This window comes from Lathamus discolor, chromosome 1 (assembly GCF_037157495.1).
Source record: "Lathamus discolor isolate bLatDis1 chromosome 1, bLatDis1.hap1, whole genome shotgun sequence".
NCBI classification, from domain to species: Eukaryota; Metazoa; Chordata; class Aves; order Psittaciformes; family Psittacidae; genus Lathamus; species Lathamus discolor.
Genome location: NC_088884.1, coordinates 3,785,030 through 3,809,181, shown reverse-complemented (window position 1 = coordinate 3,809,181; position 24,152 = coordinate 3,785,030). Strand labels below are relative to the sequence as shown.

Sequence of the window (24,152 nt, the reverse complement as noted above, 5' to 3'; positions counted from 1 at the left end):
AGGAATGATTTTCTCTGCTGCAAGGTGTTCCTGATGCACTAACAAGAATTCGGGCACCTGCTGCCTGACTTTTGCAACCTTCCTCCTGGGGTAGGGAGAACCGTTTACATCCGTGTAAACTAAGGCTGTGCTGGAAGCTGCTGCCCTGCAATGGAGCGCATGTATGGCTTCATCTATATGAGAGTTAAGGCCCTACCTCGAATCCTGTGTTCAGCTCTGGGCCCCTCACTACAAGAGAGACATTGAGGGGCTGGAGCGGGGCCAGAGAAGGGAATGGAGCTGGTGCAGGGCCTGGAGCCCAAGTGTGATGGGGAACGGCTGAGGGACCTGCGGGGTTCAGATGGAGAAGAGAAGGCTCAGGGGGGACCTGATGGCTCCCTACAAGTGCCTGACAGGAGGATGGAGCCAGGAGGGGCTGGGCTCTGCTCCCAAGGGACAAGGGATGGGACAAGAGGAACCGGCCTCAAGCTGCACCAGGGCAGGTTTAGATGGAGCTGAGGAACAATTCCTGCCCCAGAGGGTGCTCAGGCATTGGAACAGGCTGCCCAGGGCAGGGCTGCAGGCACCGGCCCTGCGAGTGCTCACACAGCGTGGAGACGAGGCCTCAGTGCCATGGGGCAGTGGTGGCCTTGGCAGTGCTGGGGTAAGGTTGGACTGGATGAGCTTAAAGGTTTTTTCTGACCCAAATGGTTCTATGATGCTCTATGGTGATGTATGCGTGGCTCCCAGCCAATGTCTCCAAACTGCGCTAGGTGCAGGGCTGGACCGCGCAACTCTGATCCCACCAGGAATCACACACCGCGTCCCCAACATGACACATCCTAAGCAGATGGTTTGTGTTGCACTGAACGTAGACATGAACGTGACTTCCCCTTTGCTTCCAAGTTTGCTTTAGAAGGGAAAGAAAAATATCAAAGAAAGAAAAAGGAGGATGAATCACGGCTTAGTCAGAGTTGGGGCTGCCAGAGAATCACTGCTGTTGCCTGGATTTTGATGCCAAAGGAAGGGTGCTGGGGGAAGCTGCCCCCTGGGTTTTGGTAGGTTCTCCAAAGGGGATGGGGAATTTACTCTGGGATTGTGATTTTGGGAGGCATCCAGAGCCCAGTTCCCCCATTCAGGATGAATTGCTCTTTGGTGGTTGAGCAACAGGAGAAAAAGAAGGGAATTGAGGGGTTTGGGCGTTGGTGCTTTGGAGAAGTTCACAACCTGCAAACCCCATAAGAAACTCATGTCCCATTCTGACAGAAACAGGGTTTTTCACCTTTTTCTCCCAGACTCCCCTCGTTTGTGCTGCCTTTTTTTTTCTGCACCTCACTGCACCACTGCATCCCCATCATGGGATGCTCAAGGTCATTTTTTTCCCTGTCTACCACCAAGACCCTCCGTTTTCAAGCCCTGGCATTTAGAGAGGGACATTTTACAGGGGTGCGTAGTGATAGGACAAGGGAAGAGTGGCTTTAAGGTGAAACAATGTAGATTTGGCTCAAATATAAGGCAGAAGCTCTTCCCTGTGAGGGTGCTGAGGCGCTGGCACAGGGTGCCCAGAGAAGCTGTGGCTGCCCCATCCCTGGCAGTGCTCAAGGCCAGGTTGGACACAGGGGCTTGGAGCAAGCTGCTCCAGTGGAAGGGGTCCCTGCCTGTGGCATGGGGCTGGAGCTGGATGAGCTTTAAGGTCCCTTCCAACACAAACCATACTATGGTTCTGTGATTACATTTCCACCTACATCCCTTTGCATGTATTAAATCCCTGCATGTTCCTGTGATGGGGTAGGTAACCCTCACTCCATGTCTTACCTAGTGCTGCCGTGCTCACCACCCCTTTCATCATTACTTATAAATAGTAAGGATGCTCCTTCCAGCTGACCTCGCTTGGAGCAGCTGGGTGTTCATGCCTTTGAAAACCAGGCCATGTATTTTGGAGTCAAAGCTTTCCGCTCCAGTTATCTGGGAGTTTTTAAGCCAAGAATTAGGAGGTGGATCTAATCTGAAGTGACGGTGATCTTCATTCAGGCAGGGTTTTGCTTTCGGGCTCCTTTCCATGCTGTGGGGGTTGTGGTTTCCACAGTAAACTCTCGCAGGAGGAAGGAGCATGCCCAAACTCTGCAGCATCACATCGGTTTTATTCCTTCTGCTCATGTTTTAGCTGGATCTGAGTTTTTGTTGCCCTCCATGGAAAAATGTGTGGGGTTTTGGAACAAGAAACCCTGTCCTTTCCCAGGCCAGGTTGGACAGGCCTTGGAGCAACCTGGTCTAGCGGAAGGTGTCCCTGCCCATGGAAGCGGGCTGGAAATACATGAGCATTAAGGTCCCTTCCAACCCAAACCAGTCTATGATTCCCAAGGATGGATTTTGTCCAGGCAGCACCCCTTTGTGACCCCATCCCCTCCTGTGCCAGCCAGAGCATCGCTGCTGATCCCCATCTTCCTGCCTCCATCCCAAATCTCTGTCTCCCTCATGGCAGTTAATTCATTATTCTCTTTCTGCCTGTGAATACTCTTTCCCTGCGTAGGAGAGGGAAGGATTGTGCATTTTTTTTTGCTCCATCCATCTTGGCTCCATGTAAGGAGAAGGCCAAAAATATGTTCTTTCTACATGTGGTATAAAAATATAAGCCCTATATAATGAAAAAAGGCAACAACGGGAGACTTTAGGTAGCTGAGATGTTACTCATCAAGATTTAAACTTACAGGCAGGCTTTGCTTTATTAACACTGCTGCTTCGGGGGGTGTCACTGCTGCGCTGATTTAAGGGGGGAACATGACTGGGGGCAACTTGACCATGGGAACAATAATAATTAGGCTAATAAAGTAATGAAAATCATTAAAATAATTAAGAGAAGAATAAAAGTAATAAGGGAATAGTAAAAGGCATAAGTAACAAAATAATAAAATATGAGCAAGAACTTAATAAAAATGATAATTACTAATATATACATAAGATTAAAATAATAAAGTAAAATAAATAGTAAATATCAGAATGACATGTATTTTATTGTTATGCATCATTTTAGAGGTAATAAAGTGATAAAAGCAATAAACAATATGGGAACATAGTAAAAGAAAGAAAAATAATAAAAATAGCAAATAAGGTAATAATAAAATATAAGTAATGAGAGAAATTAATAATTTAATAAAATACAAGTGATTAAATAATAGAAATGGTAAATAGTAAGATAATAACACTGTTAAAGGACAACTAATAAAGTAATAAAAGCATTAAATAGCAAAATATTTAAATGTAGTGAAATCCTATGAATAGTAGGTAATAAAATAATAAAAATAAGCGACAAGTAATAAAATTATGAAAGTAATAAATATTGAAATAATAGCAGATAATGTAATAGAAATGAAAAATAATTAAAATAACAAATGTCAAGATAACAAGATGTATTTAAATATAATAATGATAATAATAAATATAATAATAGAATAATTTAATGCAATTAATAAGGCAATAAACCCAAGAACAACACGGTTAAGGAGACCCCAGCGCTCTCAATAACCAACAGACCCCGCTCATTGACCCTCCTGGGGGGCGGGGCCAGGCGAGCGGGGGGCGGGGCCAGGCGAACAGGGGGCGGGGCCTGTGGAACGTTCCCGGCCCCCGCGACGTGAGCGACGTGCGGCGCGCGGATACCAGGCCGCTCCGGTGCCGTGGGGGGGGGCCGGGACCGAGCGGGCACCGCCGCATCCGCTGAGCCAATGGTGCCGCTCGGGGCGGTTTCGTTTTGTGCTCCCTCCGCTGAGCTGATGCGATTTAACCGCTGGGTTTGCTTGCTTCTGATTCCTGTTTCAGTTATTTCCTTCATTTGTGAAATTTATTCTTAATTTTACCTTTATTGTTTCATTATCATTTAATTTTACCTTTATTTTTATTGTTTCATTATTTAATTTTACCTATATTTTATTTATTATTATATTACTTACTTGATTTTACCTTTGAAATTTTTTTTTTCTTACTTAATTTTCGTTGTTTTTATTTATTCAATTTTAACCTTTATTTTTTGTTTCATTCTATGTTATTTAATTTTACCTTTTGCTTTATTTTTTATCATATTTTTGTTTTAATTTTATTATTGATTTTATTTTACCTTTTGTTTTTATTGGATATTTTCCTATACTTTTTCTTTTTTCCTTTTTCTTTTCCCTTTCCCTTATCTTTTTTTAAAATTTCCATTTCTTTTCCTTTCCCATTCAATTCCATCCTTCCCGTTTCATTTCACTCCCATCACACCGATTCGAACGCTTTTATTCCCACCACCCTTCACCCATCTCCATCCCTTCCAGCACCGTGTCCCTGTATCGTGCCCTCCCCATAACCACACAGCCTCCCCGGGCCGCCCGGCGCCTCCTTTGTCCCCGCTGCAGTGCGGGGGGCCGGCGGCAGGCGGCAGCGTGGGACGGGACCAGGCGGCCGGGGCCCCCCCTTTGCCTTCCTCCTCCTCCTCCTCTTCCCTCCGCCCAGGAGGGCGGGAGCGGCGGCCCGGCCTGCCGGGATACAAATAGGAGCCGCCGCTGCCGCCGCTCCATCGTGAGTGGAGCCGGGAAGCGGGAGCAGCAGCCGGAGCCGGCAGGCCCAGCCCTCCCCCGTCTGCTCACGCTGAGATTTTTCTTTTTTTTTCCCCTTTTTAATTTATTTTGATTTTTTTTTTCAAAAATATAAAGGGGAATTAATTTATTTTTAGCATTTTTAATTATTCTTTTTTTTTTTTTTTCGCATCCAGACCACGAGCACCGGCCGGACTCGCCCTCGCTCCCCCCGCGGTGCGCGCACCGTTCCTGCCGGCTTTGTGCGCTGAAGCCCCGTCCCTCCTCTTCCTCCTCCTCTTTCTTCCCCTCCTCCTCCTCCGCCGTGCAGCCTTAACGCGACTCCGAGGAGCATCCGAAAGCGCAGCAGCGGCTGGTCCAGCCCTCCCCGCAACAAAAACCCTTTCGTTTTTGCTTTCACTGCGCGTTTTTGACCCTTTCCGCACTCGCACCACGCGGAGCGCCCGCTGCCTCCGTGTTAACCATGCCCATGGAGCTGACTCAAAGCCGCATCCAGAAGATTTGGCTCCCCAATGACAACCGCCCGGCGCTGCCCCGCCGCTGTGAGTACGGCACTGAGGGATGGAGGGATACGGGCGGGATGTTGGGAGCAGCGCCCCGGGAGGCCTCGATGCAATGCCCTCTTTTTCACTTTCCCAAAATATCCCATCCACCTCCTCCAGCATCATCCCCGTGTCCGCATCCCACCCGCTGCCAGCCCGTGACTCACTTCCAGCGCGAGGAGATGGAGGAAGGTGCAGGGATCGCGCCGCTGCTTCCCTTGAGCGGGAGGCGTTGAGACACGCGTGTCCCAATTTCCTCCCCTCTCCATGTCCCACGTCCATCACCACCCCCCCTCCTTTCAATCACTGGGAGAGGATGGACCGCCGGGATCCCACCTCTGCTGGGATTCCCGGTGTCTGACATCTTGCTACGTGATTTATTAACTTAAGGGGGAAAGCAGGATTAGGTCAATGAATTGAGCCGAAGAAAAAGCCCAGCAGCAGCTTTGCTTCACCACTTTATCCTGTGCTGTGTTTGGGATGAGATGGGGAGACTTGGAATCATAGAATCACGGCATGGTTTGAGTTGTAAGGGTCCTGAAACATCATTTAGTTCCACCCTCCCTGCCATGGCAATGGGGGAACGCGATAGGAGGTTTAGGATGAGATGGGAGGCAGGTGGAGGGGAGGGCTAAAAGTGCTCGAACCTGTGCAGTGATTTCCCATCTTTTCAAGGCTTGGTAAGCACCTGGAGTGATTCAAACCAACCTTTTCGCTTAAAATAATAGTAAATAGTAATCAATGCTTCGGCATCCCGGTGTTACTAGAAACCAACTCATGAATCATAATCCAGCGCTAAAGCTGAGGAGACAGCTCTTTTAACTCGCCCAGCAGCCAAACTGACAGCCTGCCAGTTGTGCAACTCCAAACAAGAATCCGCAGAGCTGCGGGAGCCAAGGACGGAGAAGGTGGCACTTTGCAGCCTGGCGAAGCATGGAAGTGGCTCGGGCGGTTGGGTGAATCAGTCTTTCCGATGCTTTTTTTCCGGAGGCAGGCGTTTGAAACAAAGCCGCTTCAGCCGTTTATTTCCCTTGGCCCGAAAGTTCCCAATTCCCCCTTTTTAAGATGTAATAATAATTAAAACTAAATATCCCCGTGGCTGTAGGTTGGGCACGCAGCGGTGTTCGCCCATGCTGCGGGAACTGCGTTCAGCAACAGGCTGAACATCTGGGTTGCCACGGGGCTTTGGTTTTAGCGAGGGGAAATATCTCCTGGCTTAATGCTTTGCAGATGGAGAGGGTTGGTTTGCTTTTCTTTCCCGAGGAGTGACACCTTTGAAAGGAATCCTTTCTATATGCAGAGCTTTGTTGTTGGGGTTGGGTTTTTTTGCCACTTTATTCACCTGGTTTCTCGGAGCTCCGAGAGAATTCCCTCATGGAGGAGGAGAAAACTAATGCTTTAATGTATTAAGGCATCAAGGGGTTTATTAGTGCTATAACGTGCCTTGTAATTATACTTTCTCGGAGTGGGAGCAAGCCATGCCGGGCACTGTTCAATGCGTTCAGTGGGAGCATTGTGGGCTTTTTTAGGGTGGTTATTTTTGGACTCGAAGTAGCTATTTTAAACTCGAGGTGCTGCTAATTCCTTACAAAGCCGGGTAGGAATGGGAGCTATAACGGAGATGCAGGTCAGCGTGATCGGCCGGGTGGGGTGGAGGAAGAAGGAGCGGGAGCATCCCTGTGAGCATCCTCAGCAAGCTCCCGCTTGGCTGCTCCCTGCGTGGGGAATAGTTAGTCCGATTGTCCGCTTCCTCATCAACGGGAGGCTGGGATGGATGGGAAGCGATGCCTTCATGTGGCCTTTTGACGGCGATCCATTAAATTGCTGTCAAGCTGCACGTCTCTCACGTAGGGGCTGGGAAAGTCAAGTCGTCGCAAGCGGCTGGATGGGCAGGTCCAGGGAAGGGGAGGGGGCTCGGGATAGGGGGATACTGAGCAGGAAGGGGGCTCCCGGAGCCTTTTTCCTTCCCATCGCTTCAGCTCCATGAGGGTAGGCGAAAATACATCAGCAAAAGCCACAGCTCGCAGGTCTGGTACCAATTAACACACGCGTGTTTGCGATGGGAGCGCGGAAACGGGTTCGCTGTGCGTCCGCGAAGGTGTCCGGGAATTGCAATGGGAAGAAGGTGGAAAAGGGGGGGATGTAAGAGGATGTGGTGTGGCCTTGTGGGAGCGGGAGGTGCGGGGAGCTCTTCATAGAAGGAGACAGTAAAAATACCTGGAGTAAGGAGGTGGCTGTTTTATCCAGTCTTTTATAGAAGAGAATTTCCTTCCCTTTTGTGTTTTGCATTCACCCCGGTGAAGCGCGTCAGAGCTGATTTTGTAGCCGATAAAAGGCACAAATGTCTGAGCTACTTCTAAATATCCTCATTGAGCCTTTCAAAAGCCATCCCTGACCTTGACTTACCTGGATAGGTGTCGATAACGAGTAATGAATGTGCATTGAAATCCCTCATAGCTTTCCACCAGTGGTGAAAAGAAATGATGAATTAGGTCTTTGTGAAGCGCTGAGAGCAAAACACTGGTTTCTGTTTCATCCCTGATGCAAAGTTTCCTGGAGGCTTTTGTGATTTAACTGGGTTTAGGCTCAGATTCCCGATAAAAAGTAGCGTGCTCCATGCCCTGGTGTTTTGGGAGGTGCTTCCCGGGTCTGTAAACAGATGCTGTTGCACGGTCCCAGGGGAACCTGCATCTTTTGTCAGCAAACCGAATTGAGGGGGAGATGCCTCAAAGACAGGCGTTTAACCCTTTGGAGATGGGATGTGTGCACAGCTGTCTGGAGTTAAAGGGACATGAACAGTACCTGGCAATATCCCTATTGTCCTGGAATGCTGTTGTTTTAATGGCCCCAAATCCTCTTGGCTCTGTTCCTTGAGATCCTTTGTCTGTGGGCAGGTAGGGAAAAGAGTGTCTGTATTCAGGTATTATTCCTTCCCTCTCCTTTTATCTAATAAGTGGTTGTTTTGTCATGCAGACTCGGATCCATAGATTGGTTGAGGATGTGAAGCTGTTAGAGAGGAAAACAGTATTTTTCTGGATACACTGCGCATGTATCTGGATACATGTTACATGGTCCAGGGGGTGTGTGATCTAGACCCATCCCTTGATACCCCAGTACGAAGAGAAATCACTGTGTGCTGCTGGAAGCAGTAGGAGCTGGCTTGGGCTTTTGAAATGTGGCATTGGGGAGGCAGGTCACACAAAGGGAGCAGATGTGAGGGCAGCTCCAACCTGAGGAATGTGGAATATTTAGGGGGGAAATAAAGAAAATACCTTGTTAGATAGTTTTCTCATCTCTTATTTTCTCTATCTGCTTTAGTGACCTAATGATAAGTGGCTCTGCTCTGCCCTGCTGGGTACCAGTGCCAAACCTGTGACCTTGGTTTCTTTAGCTCTTGGATTATTTTTTTTCTTGGAAGGGGAGGGAAATTCCACGTGTTTCGCATACTCTCTGGATACCTCTTAATTTGTTTGCCCTTCCCAGGTCTACACTGAGAATAACATACCTCATCTCCACCCATGGGGAGCCCCTGGCATCCCCAAATCACTGTCGCTCTCTCCGGGTCTCACCTGCGGGAAGCTGGGACAAGGCAAGGCAGAGCGCTCTCCCCAGACCGTAATTAAGCTGCATTTTATGGCTCTGCCACCAGCCACTCACTCCCTGCATTCCTTTCCCATGAGGTCTCCAGGCACACCGGGTGGATTGAAGGGTAGCTGAGAAATCCCCTGAGGGTCTTGTCTATCCCGCCTTTGCTGGGAGGGCTCTTGGTGTGTCACTCGGCATGAAAGGCGGCTGGCTAATCCAAATTCCATTAGGCATCGTTGAGATCTTCCTTTCCCCTTATTTAAAGTGCTTGGCTTTGTGCCTTGGCCTTTCCTGAGTGCAGCACCGTGTGAGAAGCAATTCTGCAGGGCAAACCCTGGAGAGGAGCAGGGATGCTGCCACGTGTTTACGTGGTCCATGGGGTGTGTGGTCCAGGTACATCCCATGGCTCTGGGAGCTGGCTGTGGGGAGCTAAAGTAAATTCCCACACTGCATTCCTAGTCCTGTAACCGCAGCAAATATCTCTAAAGTGAACCAGGAATTTGTTTCTTAAAGGATTTAGAGAGGGAGAAGCAGTTTACCTGGGCATCCTGGCAGCTGATCTGTCTGCATGTTGGTCATGCCATTCAAGTGAATTGGAGAGGAGCTTCTTTTCACTTTTCACTTCTCATCACTAGGTGATGCTTCTGGATTTATTTCCAGCTGTTTGACATCACTGTCTTTACAATAAGAACAAAACCCCTGCTAGCTTAAAATGGGCTTATGAGGAAAATGAAAAAAGGGGATAAAAGAGGGGATAAAAGGATAAAGGGATACTTTTAAGTGCTGGTGCTTTTGTAGTCCTCATTCCCTGCTCTTCTTCAGAAACAACAGTTGGTTGCATTTGCATGTGTATCAGCTAAAGAGCCAGCAAAACTTTCTGGGAGATGCTTTCTGGGTGAACATTTTGGTGCAGAACTGGCATTTCAGCATGGCAGCTGTGTATTCACTCTGTCTATTCATCTGAAATGTGCTGCTACAGAGACTGGACCAAAGTCTGTGGCCATCCTTTACCTTTATTACACAATTAGCCAGACCACAGGCATGGGAGGTTTGCTTTGTTTTTGCAAATGAGCAAACTGAGGCACAGAGTTTCTGCAGGGAGTTCATGGCTGTTGCTGGTTCCTTTCCCACTTTGCAGCTATCAGGATGTTCTCCTTGCTGTGGTTGCCAGGATGTGACTCCTGTCACTTTCATTGTGTGCCACCAGGGTGAATCTGGGTCAGCATGGCTTAGCTAGGGTAGTTGTGTCTCACTGGTGGGCAGCTGTGGAACAGTCTGCCGTGCTCTGACATATGCTCATTCAGCAGATCCCATTGCAGAAATGAGTCAATGGATTCACCTACTCAAGGTTTTGATTGTCCAGATGTGTGAGAAGGATGCACAGGATATACTGCAGAGGTGATGTGTATGGGGAGCAGAGGCTTTGGATTTTCTATAGCTGCTGAAGGTCTTGGGGGAAGGCTGGGTCAGGAGCAAGGGCCTTGTAGGCTTGATATAAGATGAACTGGAGGATTAATGGATGTTCATGTTGCTCTTTCTCCTTTGTAGCCTGTGGGCCACAGCTTGCCAATTCCCCCACCGTGATAGTGATGGTTGGCTTGCCAGCCCGTGGGAAGACCTACATCTCCAAGAAGCTGACTCGCTACCTCAACTGGATTGGTGTTCCAACAAAAGGTGAGGCTTGTACTGGCTGCCTGGGGAAAGCATGAGCTCTGGCCCTCAGGAGTTGCTCTAGGAGCTCAGTGCCTTGAGTGTGAGGTAGTGGGATCCAAGATCCCATGAGCCTAATGCCCATGTCCTCCCATCCCAGTCAGGTTCTCCTTCAATTTGAAGACCAAGGGATGTCCCTCAGCTTTTTGCTGTAAGGATCCCACTTCTTAAGCGGGATCTAAGGGTGCCCATCATTAGAAAGTGTTGTCTGCAGGAACTGCACAGCTGAGTGAAGTTATGCTGATTGACTGCTCCTGGTATTGATGGTTTTTGCCTTTCCCACACAGTTTTCAATGTGGGGGAATATCGCCGTGAAGCAGTGAAGCATTACAGCTCCTATGACTTCTTCCGCCCTGACAATGAGGAGGCCATGAAAGTCAGGAGGTAAGTGTAGGCACTGCGTGCATGCTTGTACCTGGGTCCCAAATGGGTGCCGAAGCCCATGGTTACCTGGCTTGTTTGATGGGTGGTAAAGAGAAAAGCTGGGCTTTAGCTTCAGTTTTCCCTGTCTGCCCAAGGAGGCCTGACTTGGGTGCCAAGAGCTGAAAACTGAAGCTGTATGGAGTTGGTAGCTTCAGGATCACCAGTGCATCCTCCATCAGTGGTACCCTAAATCTGCCTTCAGGCTCAGTGGTGTAGGATATGAGGTTTGGCCTTTGCTGATTCTTCTACCATTGCCTCTGTTGTGAAGACCAGCACACTGCTCAGTACATGTCTCTTGGGGGGGGGTGGTTAGCAGAGTGCATCTTTCCTAAATGTCCCTAGGGATGGGGAGGTGAGGAGGAAGAGCTGCAAAGCCTGCCCCACTTTGTGGAAGTCTATGCAACTGGCTGCCACAAGCATCTCTGAGAACATCAGCATCATATGTCTCCTGTTTTGCAGGCAATGTGCCCTGGCTGCTTTGAGGGATGTCAAGCTGTACCTAACGGAGGAGGCTGGCCAGATCGCGGTAAGCTCAGATGTGCTCCATGGGGTTTGACAGCAGTCCTGGTCCTGAAGATGCTGTGCCCTAAGGGAGGACTCAGCGGGAAATGAGGCACCCTTGGTGCTAATCAGAATCTTTGCTTTTAAAGGTTTTTGATGCCACCAATACCACGCGGGAGAGGAGAGGGATGATCCTAAACTTTGCCAAAGAAAATGGGTTCAAGGTTGGTACCACCTGGCTGCTGCTTGTGTTGCATAGTCCATGTTAGTGTATGGTTGGAGTATCATCTTTTGCTAATGTATTGTATTCACAATGCTCCTGTGTAAGGGAGATTTCATTGCTGGGTTTGATTGCAAATGTTAAACTTCCTTCATTCCCATTACCGAACTCTGCAGAAGGAAAGGATGGGAATGGGGCAGAGGGAGAGCCCTTTGGTCAAACAGGGGGGAGTTTGGGTTGAACAAGGAGCTAGTCGAATGTTACAAATGTTATTGCTGGCTTTCAGCTGAGCTTTGCTTTGCTTTGCAGGTGTTCTTCATAGAATCTGTCTGCAATGATCCCACTGTAGTTGCCAGCAATGTTAGGGTAAGTGTGGAAGTGTCTTCCTTTTGTTCCCCACCCCCCCCATATATATATATATATATATATATATATATATATATATATATATATATATATATATATATATATATATATATATATATGAGCAGCCTCACATTCGCAGTTCCTGTTCCTCATGGGGGACTTCACCTACCCAATATCTGTTGGAGGGGCAACACAGCAGGGCACAAGCATTCCAGGAGGTTCCTGGAATGCACTGAGGATAAATTCCTTCCTCAAGTGACAGAGGAGCCAACAAGGAGACGTGCTATGCTGGACCTGGTTACCAGCAAGGAGTAGCTGACTAGTGGGGAATGTGAAACTCAAGTGCAGCCTTGGCTGCAGTGACCATGAAGTGGTGGAGTACAAGATCCTTAGAGTGGTTAAAAGGGCACACAGCAAACTCGTTACCCTGGAGCTGAGGAGGAGCAGGCTTTGAAGAATCACCTCTTCAAAGCTCAGGAGCGATGCATCCCAATAAAGAGGATGTCAGGCAAAAATGTCAGGAGGCCTGCATGGATAAACGAATTGTTCCTTGGGATTGAGTGCACCATTAGCAAATTTGCTAACGCCACCAAGCTATGTGGTGTGGTTGACATCCTTAAAGGGAAGGGATGAGATCCCAGGGGTCCTGGACAAGCTGTGTAAGTGAGGCTGTGCAAACCTCATGAAGTTCAATAAAGCCAAGTGCAAGGTCCTGCCCCTGGGTTGGGGCAATCCCAAACACAAACACATGCTGGACATAGACTGGATTGAGAGCAGCCCTGAGGAGAAGGACTTGGAGGTGTTGGTCGATGAGAAGCTCAACATGACCCAGCAGTGTACACTTGCAGCCTGGAAAGCCAACCCTATGCTGGCACCTCCCTAATGTGGTTAGGGGTTTAAATCCCATTGAAGGGCTGTCAGATTTGGTGTCTTCACCCATGTGCAGCTTCCCAAAATCTATTGGAGTCTGCTTTGAGAAGAATATCAGATCATCTTACCTAAAATCTTTGAGACTACAGTGTAAAGCATTGCTTCCTGGCTCCTTTGGGAGCTGTTGGGTCTTTGATTTCCCACCAGCAGAACTCCTTTGCTTGCTATGCTTGGCTAGGGCAGGTAGACTTTAATTGGTCTTCCAAGGCATGATTAACTTGTATGAAAGCATCCTTTCCTCCACTGGGCTGTGCTTCAGCCTTATCTCCAGTTGCACGTCTGAACTTTGTGAGCCATATTAGAGTGTCTGGGAATGCATAGCAAGATACTGAAAGTACGTGAGAAGAGGTTTGTCCTGTCCCTGGGATGGGCTACACAAAGGGTGGTAGGTTAGGGCTGGAGTATGGCTTTTGGTCTTGCTTGGATCTGGTGTCCCATGATGCTCTTAGTGCTGAGATTGGTGTGGAAAATATGCTATTGCCACTGTGTGTCACTTGGTTGTGTTACCCTGTTAGCTTCAGAATTGCTTATGAAGTTACTAACATGTAATGCTGCTGCTCAAACCCAAATCTTCAGGAAGAATAACCTGTTAAGAGTATTTCGGCCATAGCTTAGTCCATGAGAGTTCTGAATATTCATTCACATTGCCAATTTCTAGCCTCTTTCTAGCATATAATGCACAGGAAGGGGTTGAATGTTGTTACATTGCTGCCTCAGGTGATGGACATCCAGGTTAACGTCTAACTCCTGGGAGCTTTATTCACTCAAAAGGCCCAGGATAAGCATCTTGTCTAAACACATGCACTCTTAATCTCAGCTTCAGCTGTTTAAACCTGATGCTTTCCTTTGGCCATAAGAAAGCTCAGTTTTCCAGTTGTGTTGGGTGGTGAGGTCCTACCCCAGTTCTTGGGGAGAACATGAGTGGACTGATATGCATCTATACTGGTTATACAATGGTTTATACCAGACTTTCTCAATGTGTTCTTAGAGTTTTGGGTCTAGTCTGCTTCTTTTCTTTCCTATGATAAGCAATGACTGTAAAGTGGCTCAGCTGATAGCTGGATCTTGGCAGGACTTTGAAATTGGAGATTGGCATGGTCTGACTTGAAAAGTTTCCTCACCTCTCCTTGTGGCGTGTTTTTCCCTTATTGCAGGAAGTAAAATTGTCCAGCCCTGATTATCGTGACTGTAATTCAACCGATGCCATGGAGGACTTCATGAAGAGGATCAACTGTTACCAGGCCAGCTACCAGCCACTTGACCCTGATGACTATGACCGGTAAGAGATTTTGAATTCTGAACTGGCTGGAATACCATTGTTCTCCCAGGGGAGGACTAATGAATTATGGAGCTGTATTTCACTTTGTATTCAATGTATTTCACTCTGTCTTCAAATACATGGCTGCACTAGAATAATATATGGCCAAGCCTCACTACGAATTCAGGATTCTTCATTGAAAATGCTGTTTTTTCCCAGCCCTGTGCTGAGGAGTTGGGTGCTGAAAGTTTCTCAGGCTCTTCTGGGCTCAAATGTGCTGTTTTCAACCTTGTTTTACCAGCCTAAATACAACGGGTTTGGGAAAACATTTGGGTTTGAGTGTTTCTGAGGTGCTTTTGTCACTGTCCACCTTAAAGGAAGGACTGCTTGGGCGGGCTCAGACCACAAGGGTTGAGCAAGCCCTGTGGTTTCCACCTAGCTGTGTGCCCTGGGAGGACCTTTGCTGTCCTGCATGACCATGAAGGCACTTTTCCACTGCTCACAAATACATCTGTGTGCCCTGAGTGGATTACCCCAGTTCTGCTGAGCCTTGTTCTGCGGAGGAACATGCTTCCTGCTGTTAGTGTTTAATCCTCTTTACTGCTGCAAGGGAGGAATGGTGATTATACCAGTGTTACTTAGCTCTCCATGAATGGCTATTACTTGTTGGCTTCCAGTTGAAAATAGCCTGCAGGAAATCCTTTTAGCTGAGTGATTATGTTGACTAAGATACCCTCAAAAGGCTGTTTGTTCAAGATGGTGTTTCTTTCTTCCTGTTTTCCTTACTGGCATCTGCTCATCCTCACTGTGCTTTCCCTAGGGAGCTTTCTCTCATCAAAGTCATTGATGTTGGCCGGCGGTTCCTGGTTAACAGAGTTCAGGATCACATCCAGAGCAGGATCGTTTACTACCTGATGAACATCCATGTCCAGCCCCGCACCATTTATCTCTGTCGGCATGGTGAAAGCGAGTTCAACCTCACGGGGAAGATTGGAGGTGACTCAGGCCTCTCCAACAGAGGCAAGAAGGTGAGAGAGAAGGAAATAATTGCTCTACGGCTTCTAGGAGTGATTTGGCTGTTGATGCTGTGCATTGGGTTAAGTGATCTGTCTATAGAGCTGGTTATATTTAGGTTCAGGCACAACCTTAAAAGAAGACATTCCAGCCACCAATGTTGCATGTAGTTAAGGGTTAACAGAGGCTACAGAAATCTCTAGGAGACAAGGGTATGAGTGTCTTCATTGAACTTCTTCAGACCTTGCACAGTCAGGGCAGGATGCAGAAGGACTGCTGCCACCCTTTGGCAGGGATAGCCACCTCTGAGGATGCTTTCAAATTGCTCACTACTTGATTCTTCAAAGGCATGGTCAAGTGCTTCTAGGATAGTTAATAGCTACCTTGGCTTGGCGGACCATTTTGAAGCCCAAATGGAGTCATTTGAGGTGTGATTGTATAAGGAGATATCAATTTAGCTCTATGACAAATAAGCAGGTCTGTGGTAAAGGGTAGCCAGGCATCTAAGGTGCCCTGTTGGGAAGCTGTGGATCAGGAATCAACCTCTTGTTTTATGTCCCACAGTTTGCGCGGGCACTGAATAAGTTTGTCGAAGAGCAGAACCTGAAGGACCTCAAAGTCTGGACCAGCCAGCTAAAGAGGACAATCCAAACAGCAGAAGCTCTTCAATTGCCCTATGAGCAGTGGAAGGCACTCAATGAAATTGATGCTGTAAGTATCTTTGCATTAGGATCATGCTGGTTGCTGCTTGGCAGAGTGGTAGCATCAGCCTTTTCACTTTTGCCTAAATCTTGCTTTTTGTGGAGAGATCTTTCCTTTCTGTCGGAAAGGATGGTACTTCTGCTGCAGTACTTGAAACTTGTCTTCTTGGCTCTACCTTGTGTAGATGCTTCAAGATTAACTTAAATGAGCAGGTTAGAATGGTTGTTGCTTGGAACTGCTCTGTACCTGACCACTCAGAGGGCTGTAGATGTTGCTTTGGAGAAGGTTTTGCATGTTGGGTGTGCTGATGTTTGTTTTTTAACTTGAGCATGTCCTTTAACCTCATGGATGTCCTGTTCCGGCAGGGGGTGTGTGAAGAAATGACGTATGAAGAAATCAGGGAACAGCATCCAGAGGAATTCGCTTTACGTGATCAGGATAAATACTACTACCGCTATCCTTCTGGGGAGGTAGGTCTGCAAGGAGGCCTTCAGAGATATGACTCTTTATCTTACTTTAAACCTGGCCTTCTTGTCCTCGTGCTGTCTTCTACGTTCAGAGCAGGGGAGCAGCAAGTGTTCCAAGAAAGTAGAATCAAGAAAGGTCAGGGCACCTTTTGCATTGAGCTCTTGTGAAATCATGGTATGTGAACATCTCATTGAGACATGTATCATTTAACAAGTAGCCCCACTGAGTTTAGTAGTGGAAGGAGACTCTGGGGGTTTCTAAATCCAGCTTTCTCCATTACATGCACTCAAAGTGTTGCACTGCCCCAGTTTCCTTTTTCATTCCCAAAGAAGCAATTTCTCTCTGCCCTCAGTATCATTCCCTAAGGGATGATGCTGATACCTCTGTTTCCTGGCAATCTGCTTTCAGGGTGTGACACAATGAGGTGGGAATTGGCAGGCTGGATGATACTTCAGGTTGTGAATGGGGCTTTTATCCCCATATTAAAGGTCACCCCTGGAGAGGCATTTGGGAAAGATCTTTGGAGATGTCATGGCAGCCTGTCTAAAAGGAGAATGTTTAGGTGTCTGGTTCCTTCTGGCTGCCTTTCAGGTTCTTCATGAAGTCCCTCAAAACTCTGGGGTTTTTTTTTGTTTGGTTTTTTTGTTTTTTAAATATTGCTTCAGACTTTTCAGAACTTAAAAATCCTGTAGAAAATCAGATTTTAATATGATAGACACTGCTCAAAGCCCCTGTGCAGTTGTTGCTTATCTTAGTTACAGTCCTAGGGAGTTTAGTAAGATGCGAATGGCTTTCTCCTCTGACCCAAAGGTGTAGTCACGTTCCAAAGTAGCCTGAGGAAGAGGATTTGTGTAACATTGCTTGTTTTGAGCAGTGATTGTGTTGGTTTGGTCAGAGGCATGGAATCAATAGACGTACCAAGACAAGGACCATTGATTCTTGGTTCTTGATTTTTATGCCTTATCTCCCTTCTTTTCTTCTGCCTCAGTCCTACCAAGATCTGGTGCAGCGCCTAGAGCCTGTCATCATGGAGCTGGAGAGACAAGAGAACGTCCTTGTGATCTGTCACCAGGCTGTCATGCGCTGTCTCCTGGCATACTTCCTTGATAAGAGTGCAGGTGAAGCTCCTGTCCTTGGGAAGAGGGTTGGTCCTTCTGAAGGAGGGATGATAGATGGGGCTTTTAGGAGATAAGAGATGTGTTCAGGTCTATTAAGGGCCTGAAGCATGCATCTCTTGGTTTTGGGTGGCATTAGCTATTGATGAAGTTTAAGCCTCCTTTTGGAGAGGGAATGGGATAACCCTCCTGCTTTGCTTTCTCTGCAGATGAAATGCCCTACCTGAAATGTCCCCTTCACACAGTGTTGAAGCTGACCCCAGTGGCCTATGGTAAGGGGGGCTTTATTAACATGCCAAGGGGTTCGATTTGTCCCTCTTCCTGAATGCAAGCTACCTCTGGGAGAAGAGATGGGGTCTGGGGTGAAGACATCCTGTGCCTGGTGGGTTTGCTGATGGCCTCTCTATTTCCTTGTGCTCCTTTCTGCAGGCTGCCGAGTGGAATCCATCTCGCTGAACATTGAAGCTGTCAACACCCACAGGGATCGGCCAGAGGTGAGTGTGGCTTTTCCTCAGAGCCATCCCTTGATGTCCCTCTCCTTTCCCCTACAGGGAGCAGCAAAGATGCCCAGGGTGGGCATGGGGAGGTTGCTCAGCTGGGTACTTGGGAGTACTGCTCTAGGACCAGAGCATCAGATGGGTTCTTGTTTTGCAAAGATGTGGCCTGTTGAGGGTTTTCCAAGGGAAAATGACTATTGCATGTGTCTGCTTCCTGGTGTGTTTGCTCAGATTAAAGCTGGCCCAGGGAAAGCTCCTCCCTGGTCTTTGACTTTCACCTGTGCGTTCATCCACTCACCTGAGCAGGGAATGGAACCATGGATGGAGAAGGTGACTTCTCCCATGTCTCCCAGCTGGCTGGCAGAGCTTGGGCTCAACACCTTGCCCAATATCTCCTGCCTTCATGGGTTTTTTAACTGGCATGCCCACAGCTCTATGGGATTCTGTAGAGCACAGGGTGGTGATGCTGAGCTGGTGATGGTGTAAAGAGGGGAGACCCTTCAAAAGTGTAGGAAAACTCCTGTAAGGTCAGGTCCATCTGCCACGTGCTCCACCAGGAGCTCAAAGGCCAGAGCAGGGGGATGCAAGCTCAGTGTTAGGACTGGGCAATAATCCAAAAGGGACCCCATGGATCATGGTAATGCCCATGTCCCAGCCGCTGGGACCTTTCCAGCTTGTGCTTAGTGGTGGTGGAGCCCAACTGGGTGTTGGGTGGTTGAAGCCGTCCCCTTTTGGCACACATCTCCTTTCTTTCACCTCCCAACCTTGGCAGGCACCATAGGTGGGGAAGCCAGTCCTTCCCCTGCCATGGGGACCATTGATGTCCTCCACCACCCTTGTTGGGTATGGCAGGAAGGATGTGGGTAGGATGGAGAGAGACACATGTGAAGCGCTTGACTCCCACTGCTCGGCTGCGCCTCCATTCCACCTCGCTTGTTGAATTGGAGCTTGGCGTGGTGCTGACCATTGCTGGCTGCTCTGCCCTCACTTCCCAATCTTCCTTATCAGCCCAGGCTGGCTTGTCCTGCCTCTTCTTGCTTTCACATCTCTCCCTGGGTTGGAGGGATGAGCTTTGAGGAGGAGACAGATGGGCACCTCTGTCTCGTGCTAAGTCATGCTTTTTTGGCAGTCTGTATTTACTTTTTTTGAGGAGAAAGCCTGTCTCATTTCTCAGTTCAGGACCTCTCACTTATTTATTTTCCCCTCCTTTCTTGGGCAATCATGCTGGCATTCTTGAACACCTTGTGTCCAGAGCCTTTCGCTGCATCCTGTGTACATTGACAGTGATTTGTTGGGAAAAGCAGAGGCTGCTTTAAACAAACACAAAAACCAACCGGCTTTATTTTTTTTTTTCCTTTATAACTGTCGCCTTCTTACCTTTTATTTTATTTTTATTTACTTTCATTTTCTTTGTCTCACTTTAATTTAGGAAGGAAAGAAGGGACCTAACCCGCTCATGAGACGTAATAGCGTTACCCCTCTAGCAAGCCCAGAGCCCACCAAAAAACCTCGCATCAACAGCTTTGAGGAGCATGTGGCTGTTTCTTCCGCCCTGCCAGGCTGTGTTCCTCAGGAAGTGCCCTCGCAGCTGCCGGGACAAGTTAGTTGAACTCTTTTGGTTTGCTTTGTTTTGTTGCTGTTCTCGTTGTTTTGTTGTTTGTTGTCCTCCTGTCGCTCCTGAAGTTGGGGACCGGCTTGCACGTGTTGCAACCTCTGCTGATGCATCTTTCTCCCATGGCTGCTGTCCCCCCTGGCTTGTGTTGGTGCAGGAACATCTGGTCACTGTTGATTCTCTTGGGTTTTGAGAGTGTCATAAACCACCTCTAAAGCTCCAGGCTGCATTAATTTGGTGCCTTCATTATCTGACATTTGTGGTGTCGACCTGCTGAGGAGAGCTGTATCTCCAGAGTGGGGCTCGTGCCTTCCCCCTGGATGCACTTGGCTTTGCTGTAGACCTGGGCATTGCAATAAAGCAGATGTTCTTGTGCTTCTCTCAAGAAAGAGCTGACAAAACTCATCTTTGGCTGAAGAGGTCTCTTTCTTTCTGGAATGATGGGCAAAATGTACCAGAAATGAATAGGAGCCTCTTGGCATAGTGAACTTGGTTGCCTTCTGCAGCCTTGGGTGAACCCCATGGCTAGCTACCATGATGCTCATGTGTCCTTTCCTCTTTCACCCACCCATGAACGGATGTAGAAAGAGATACCTTACTTGCTTCACACTTCTCCAGGAACAGCCCCCCCTCCCTGTGCTCATTAAGGAGCTGGGTTGGTACCAGAGAAGCCCATATATATATATACACATAGGACCCCCTTTGCCATGCTGCCCTTCCTGCCAGCTGCCTGTTGGATGTCACTGTCTCACCCAGCCCCTCTTTGCATTATCTATGTTGTCTGGTGTCCTCTTGGCTAGATCTGGGGCAGGTTAGGAAGGTTGCTGACTTCCTCCAATCGCTCTGCTTAGTGGCCACTTCACATGAGCTTTCCCACCCCAAGCACCAAGAGGGGCAGCTCCATCTTTCTCTTGGCTGTAAGGGTTTGCTTGGGCTGGTTGAGTCTTGCACCAAACCCTTTGCCAGCTTTGGGTTTGGAAGCTTTGCTGTTGGTATGCCCCTTTCTCCGTCTGGTGTCATCTGCCTGGTCTCTTACGCGGCGTTACTGACACCTCTCTCTCTTGTTCTCTCTGTCTCTCTGCAGCCTTTACTAGGGAAGGCATGCCTGTAAGTACCTTCTTGCGTCTTATTTCCCCCTTTTACCCCTTTTCCCATGTCTCTTGCCATCCTACCGCTTGTTTTGTTGTTGCTGTGAAACCCAGCCAAGGCATGGGCTTCTTGAAGTTAGTATTTCTGTGTGTGGGATTTGTATGCATCTTAGGAAGGATAAAGAGGGAGATGATGGGTGCTGCTTTTTCCAACCCCTAGGTATTCTAGCTTGATTAAATGTCTTAATTTTGTTGAGAAATACAGCAAATTATCATTTGCCCTTTACTGATAATGTCTAAATTCCGTACCTCCTCCTTGGATAGTCACAGGATGGGAGATGCTGTTAGGTTTTCCTGGAGTTCTCTCCTATGTGATAGCATGGTGTACTGTAGGTGATAGAATCACTGAGAAGGACAGGCCTCCTGGGTCTAAGTTGTGTCTATGAATGGTCTGAGAAGGTTCTGACCTCAGCCCCCAACAGGGTTTTATCACTGGCATGTGAGTGTGCTTTCTGGAGCTGGACTGATCATGGGTCCTGGCATCTGCAATTCTGCAAGCCTGGATTTTGGGAACAGCGAGTCTGGATGCCTTAGACAGAGTATAGATGCAAGGATATTGTTGTCTTCTGTCTTTTAAGAAAGCAAGATGCCTTGAGCATTTCATGTGCTAATTATGAATGATTAAGGCTTTGACAGTTTGACTTAGTGCTGTTAGGCCTTTGTGTAATAGGGATAGATTTGAAGCCTTTGGACTTCATTAATTCTACGTGATCAGGCTGAGAGCAGAAGTTACTGAGCTGTGCTCAAATGTCTTCTCAAAGACCAGGGAGACTTTGGGGCTGAGCTGAGGCTGGGGCAGTGCCCAGGGATCTTTTTGCCCTCTACAGACCAGTTAAAATCAGCCTATGGGCATCCCTGTCCTGGTTCATTTTGTGGGCTGAAGATAGAGGGATCTGCTACAACATGGCCAGCCCAGAACTCAGCCCTGCTTACACATAATGACTGGTGAACCTTATGTTTCTTCCTCTTTTGGAGCAAACAGTTTTGAGAAGCAGGATGTTAGGAAGCTCACACTTGGTGGATGGGTTGGCGAAGGTCATCATGCTCATAATCCTGGGCAAATGTAGAGGTTTGCTCAGCATGGCCTGCATTCCTATGCTCCTTCCCTTGCTGCTCATGGGCACAAAAGCCTGTGATGAAGTGTCTGGTTGTGGGTAGTTTTGGAAGCATTTTTGTTTCTTTATCCATCCCTCCACCCACCCTTTTCCCATCCATATTGTAATGAATAGCAGTGCATGCCTCAGTGCTGGCTGGGACACTGAAAACACGCTCCAATGCTGAGTCTGGGAGATGACTGCATCAGGGTTTGCTAGACCAGGAGCTCTGCTGGAGCAGGCAGAGATGGTTGACTCCATCTACTAGTGTGTGACTCAAAGGCTGCCATTGAGGGACTCATGAAGACACCCTAAGCTAAGGGCTTGCTGGTATTCACGCTGCTCGATACCTCTTGGAAGCTGTTGTTTTGTACACATGACCATCCCTCAGTGTCCCACCGCAACATGTATGGAGTAGGGGAGGTGGAAGGTACCTCCTTCTCATTTTGTACCATAGGACTTGGTTGGCATGAGTGCTTTGTTGTATCAGCCCTCGCTGTTGGGGTCTTGACCCCCATCCAGGAGGACCAGGGAACACTGGAGAGGCTGGGGACATGGTTGTGTACCTCAGAGTCCTCCTGGCTGGGGGATTGAGCTGATCTGGGGCTGTGGGACTATTTAGCATGATGACTTTTGTTCCTTTTGCTTGGTTTGTGATCCAAAGTGCACTTTTTGATAATGAGCTGATCCCCTCCCTTCTTCTTCCCTTCACTTTTCATGCTTAAAGAAGACCCGTTTGTCACTTTCTCAAAGTTTTCTCTTTACTAATATTTCCAAGGTAAATGGCTGTGCTGCATGTGGCTTCTCCCAACCTTCCTCCTGTCTCCTTAGATAACAGCTCAGCCTGCCCTGCCTCATAGCCTGCTTATATTCCTGGTGCTTGTAAGAGGCAGTTTAGGTAGTAAAAGCAAAAGAAGTTGAGAAACCTTCCTAGGTGCTTCCTAGTCCTTTTCTTCCTGCCTTGTTTCATGTAGTTGTGTGAACTGGGAAGTGTCCTTGTTGTGACCATCTCCCTTTGGGTTTTTCCTCCAGCCACTGCCCTGGGGGCTGGTCCTGCTTGTGTTTATTTGGTTGTCTCTGGTTTTGTGGTCCCTACCGCATGCTGGTGGGTGCCCACTGTCACCACTCTGCATCAGGGTTGTGTCCAAAGCAGCTCTAGAGCCTGTGAAAGCTCATGGAGTGTCATTGGGTGCTGCTGCCACAGTGGTGTCTGGTCCCCATGCTGGCTGCTCAGTAAGGCTGGTGGGAGCAGCCTCTTCTTAACAGTGGCAAGGATGGATAAATGGTAACCTCCACCTTGGCAGGCAGAGGGTTGACACTGCCCACCCTCTAATGGGAGCAAGAGAGATGTTTAATTGGGCTCCTTAACACCGGAGGTCTCCATCGCCTTGCCTTGCATGGTCCAAAGAGCAGCTTCGAAAGTGCAGACCAGACAGGGTGGGAGGATTGCCTGGGGTTTTAGCTCAGTTTTTAGGGATATCTCTGTTGAACTCCCACCCTGTAGTTAAACCCAAATGATGCTTGAGGGGTGTGGGTAGCAAGTCAGTGCATCTCCCCCATCTCTCCTTGGGTGGACAATGTCCTCTCCTCTGTGATGGATGCTTTCATAGTGACCCGTGCCGTGGCTTTCTGTTACTCCCCTTTGTCCCATTGTTGATATCTATGTAGAAGACGGGTCTGACCCAAGCACCACCCCAACCACTGTTCTTCCCTTCTCATTTCAGAACATGAACACCTCGCAGAAGCTGTCGTGACTCCGTTGGCGCTGTGGCAATGCCACTGGCGATGCCACCAGCTTCCCATCCCATCGCCATTTCCAAAGCTTGCTTATAAACCAGTCTCCTCCATCTGCAGCGAGGTCGACCCTTGTCTATTTCTGCCCGTGCCTGTTCATCTGCAAGCCGCTCTGCTGAAGGAGGGGAGAGCTGCAGGAGAGCGGAGGAGAGGAGCTGAGTATCCCGGGGTCACCATCAGATCATTAGGCTGCAGCATTTGCTCTCCTCTCCAGCATCCTGTTAGATCCTAGCAAGCTGTAAAGTGCTTCCTAGCGCACAGGAGTTCAATTTCCTTCTGCAAGCAGTTTTGATCTTCTTTTGTAGAGATGACTGGTACCCATCCTTCTCGCGGTGGGGTGTGTATATATGTGGATGGTGCGGGGTTAGCGGAGAGATGGGGGGAAGGGGAGGGAATAAATGGGTTTTGCAGTTTTTTTATGATGATTATTATTATAATTATGATTAATTCCTTTTCAAGAAGTCGTTTAGCCAAGCTACAGCCTGTCGCACGCCAAGCCTGGCTCACCCACGCCTGCGAGCACTAGGAAGGCAGTTGTGTGAAGTCCTTCACAGTGAAAACTTTTGGGTTTAACAAGGAAAGAAGACCCCAAACCATCTTTTGTTTTACTCAATACACCTTAAAGG

The 24,152-nt window shown here is 48.1% G+C and overlaps 1 protein-coding gene across 9 annotated transcripts in view; it reads left to right on the top strand.

Moving 5' to 3' along the window:
• Positions 1-23,902, top strand: part of PFKFB3 (6-phosphofructo-2-kinase/fructose-2,6-biphosphatase 3) — a 44,061-nt gene extending 20,159 nt beyond the window's left edge. Inside the window, exons 1-16 of one of the 9 annotated variants that reach the window (XM_065670071.1) lie at positions 3,652-3,767; positions 4,724-5,089; positions 10,223-10,348; positions 10,672-10,768; positions 11,267-11,333; positions 11,458-11,532; positions 11,838-11,894; positions 13,979-14,103; positions 14,903-15,110; positions 15,661-15,807; positions 16,164-16,268; positions 17,255-17,384; positions 17,591-17,653; positions 17,811-17,875; positions 19,308-19,478; positions 23,457-23,902. In XM_065670071.1, the coding sequence (XP_065526143.1) occupies positions 5,011-5,089; positions 10,223-10,348; positions 10,672-10,768; positions 11,267-11,333; positions 11,458-11,532; positions 11,838-11,894; positions 13,979-14,103; positions 14,903-15,110; positions 15,661-15,807; positions 16,164-16,268; positions 17,255-17,384; positions 17,591-17,653; positions 17,811-17,875; positions 19,308-19,478; positions 23,457-23,486 (1,545 nt within the window). In that variant the 5' untranslated portion in view covers positions 3,652-3,767; positions 4,724-5,010 and the 3' untranslated portion in view covers positions 23,487-23,902. The other 8 variants (XM_065670151.1, XM_065670335.1, XM_065669810.1 and 5 more) reach the window with 8 other exon arrangements.
• Positions 23,903-24,152: the final 250 nt, after the last annotated feature.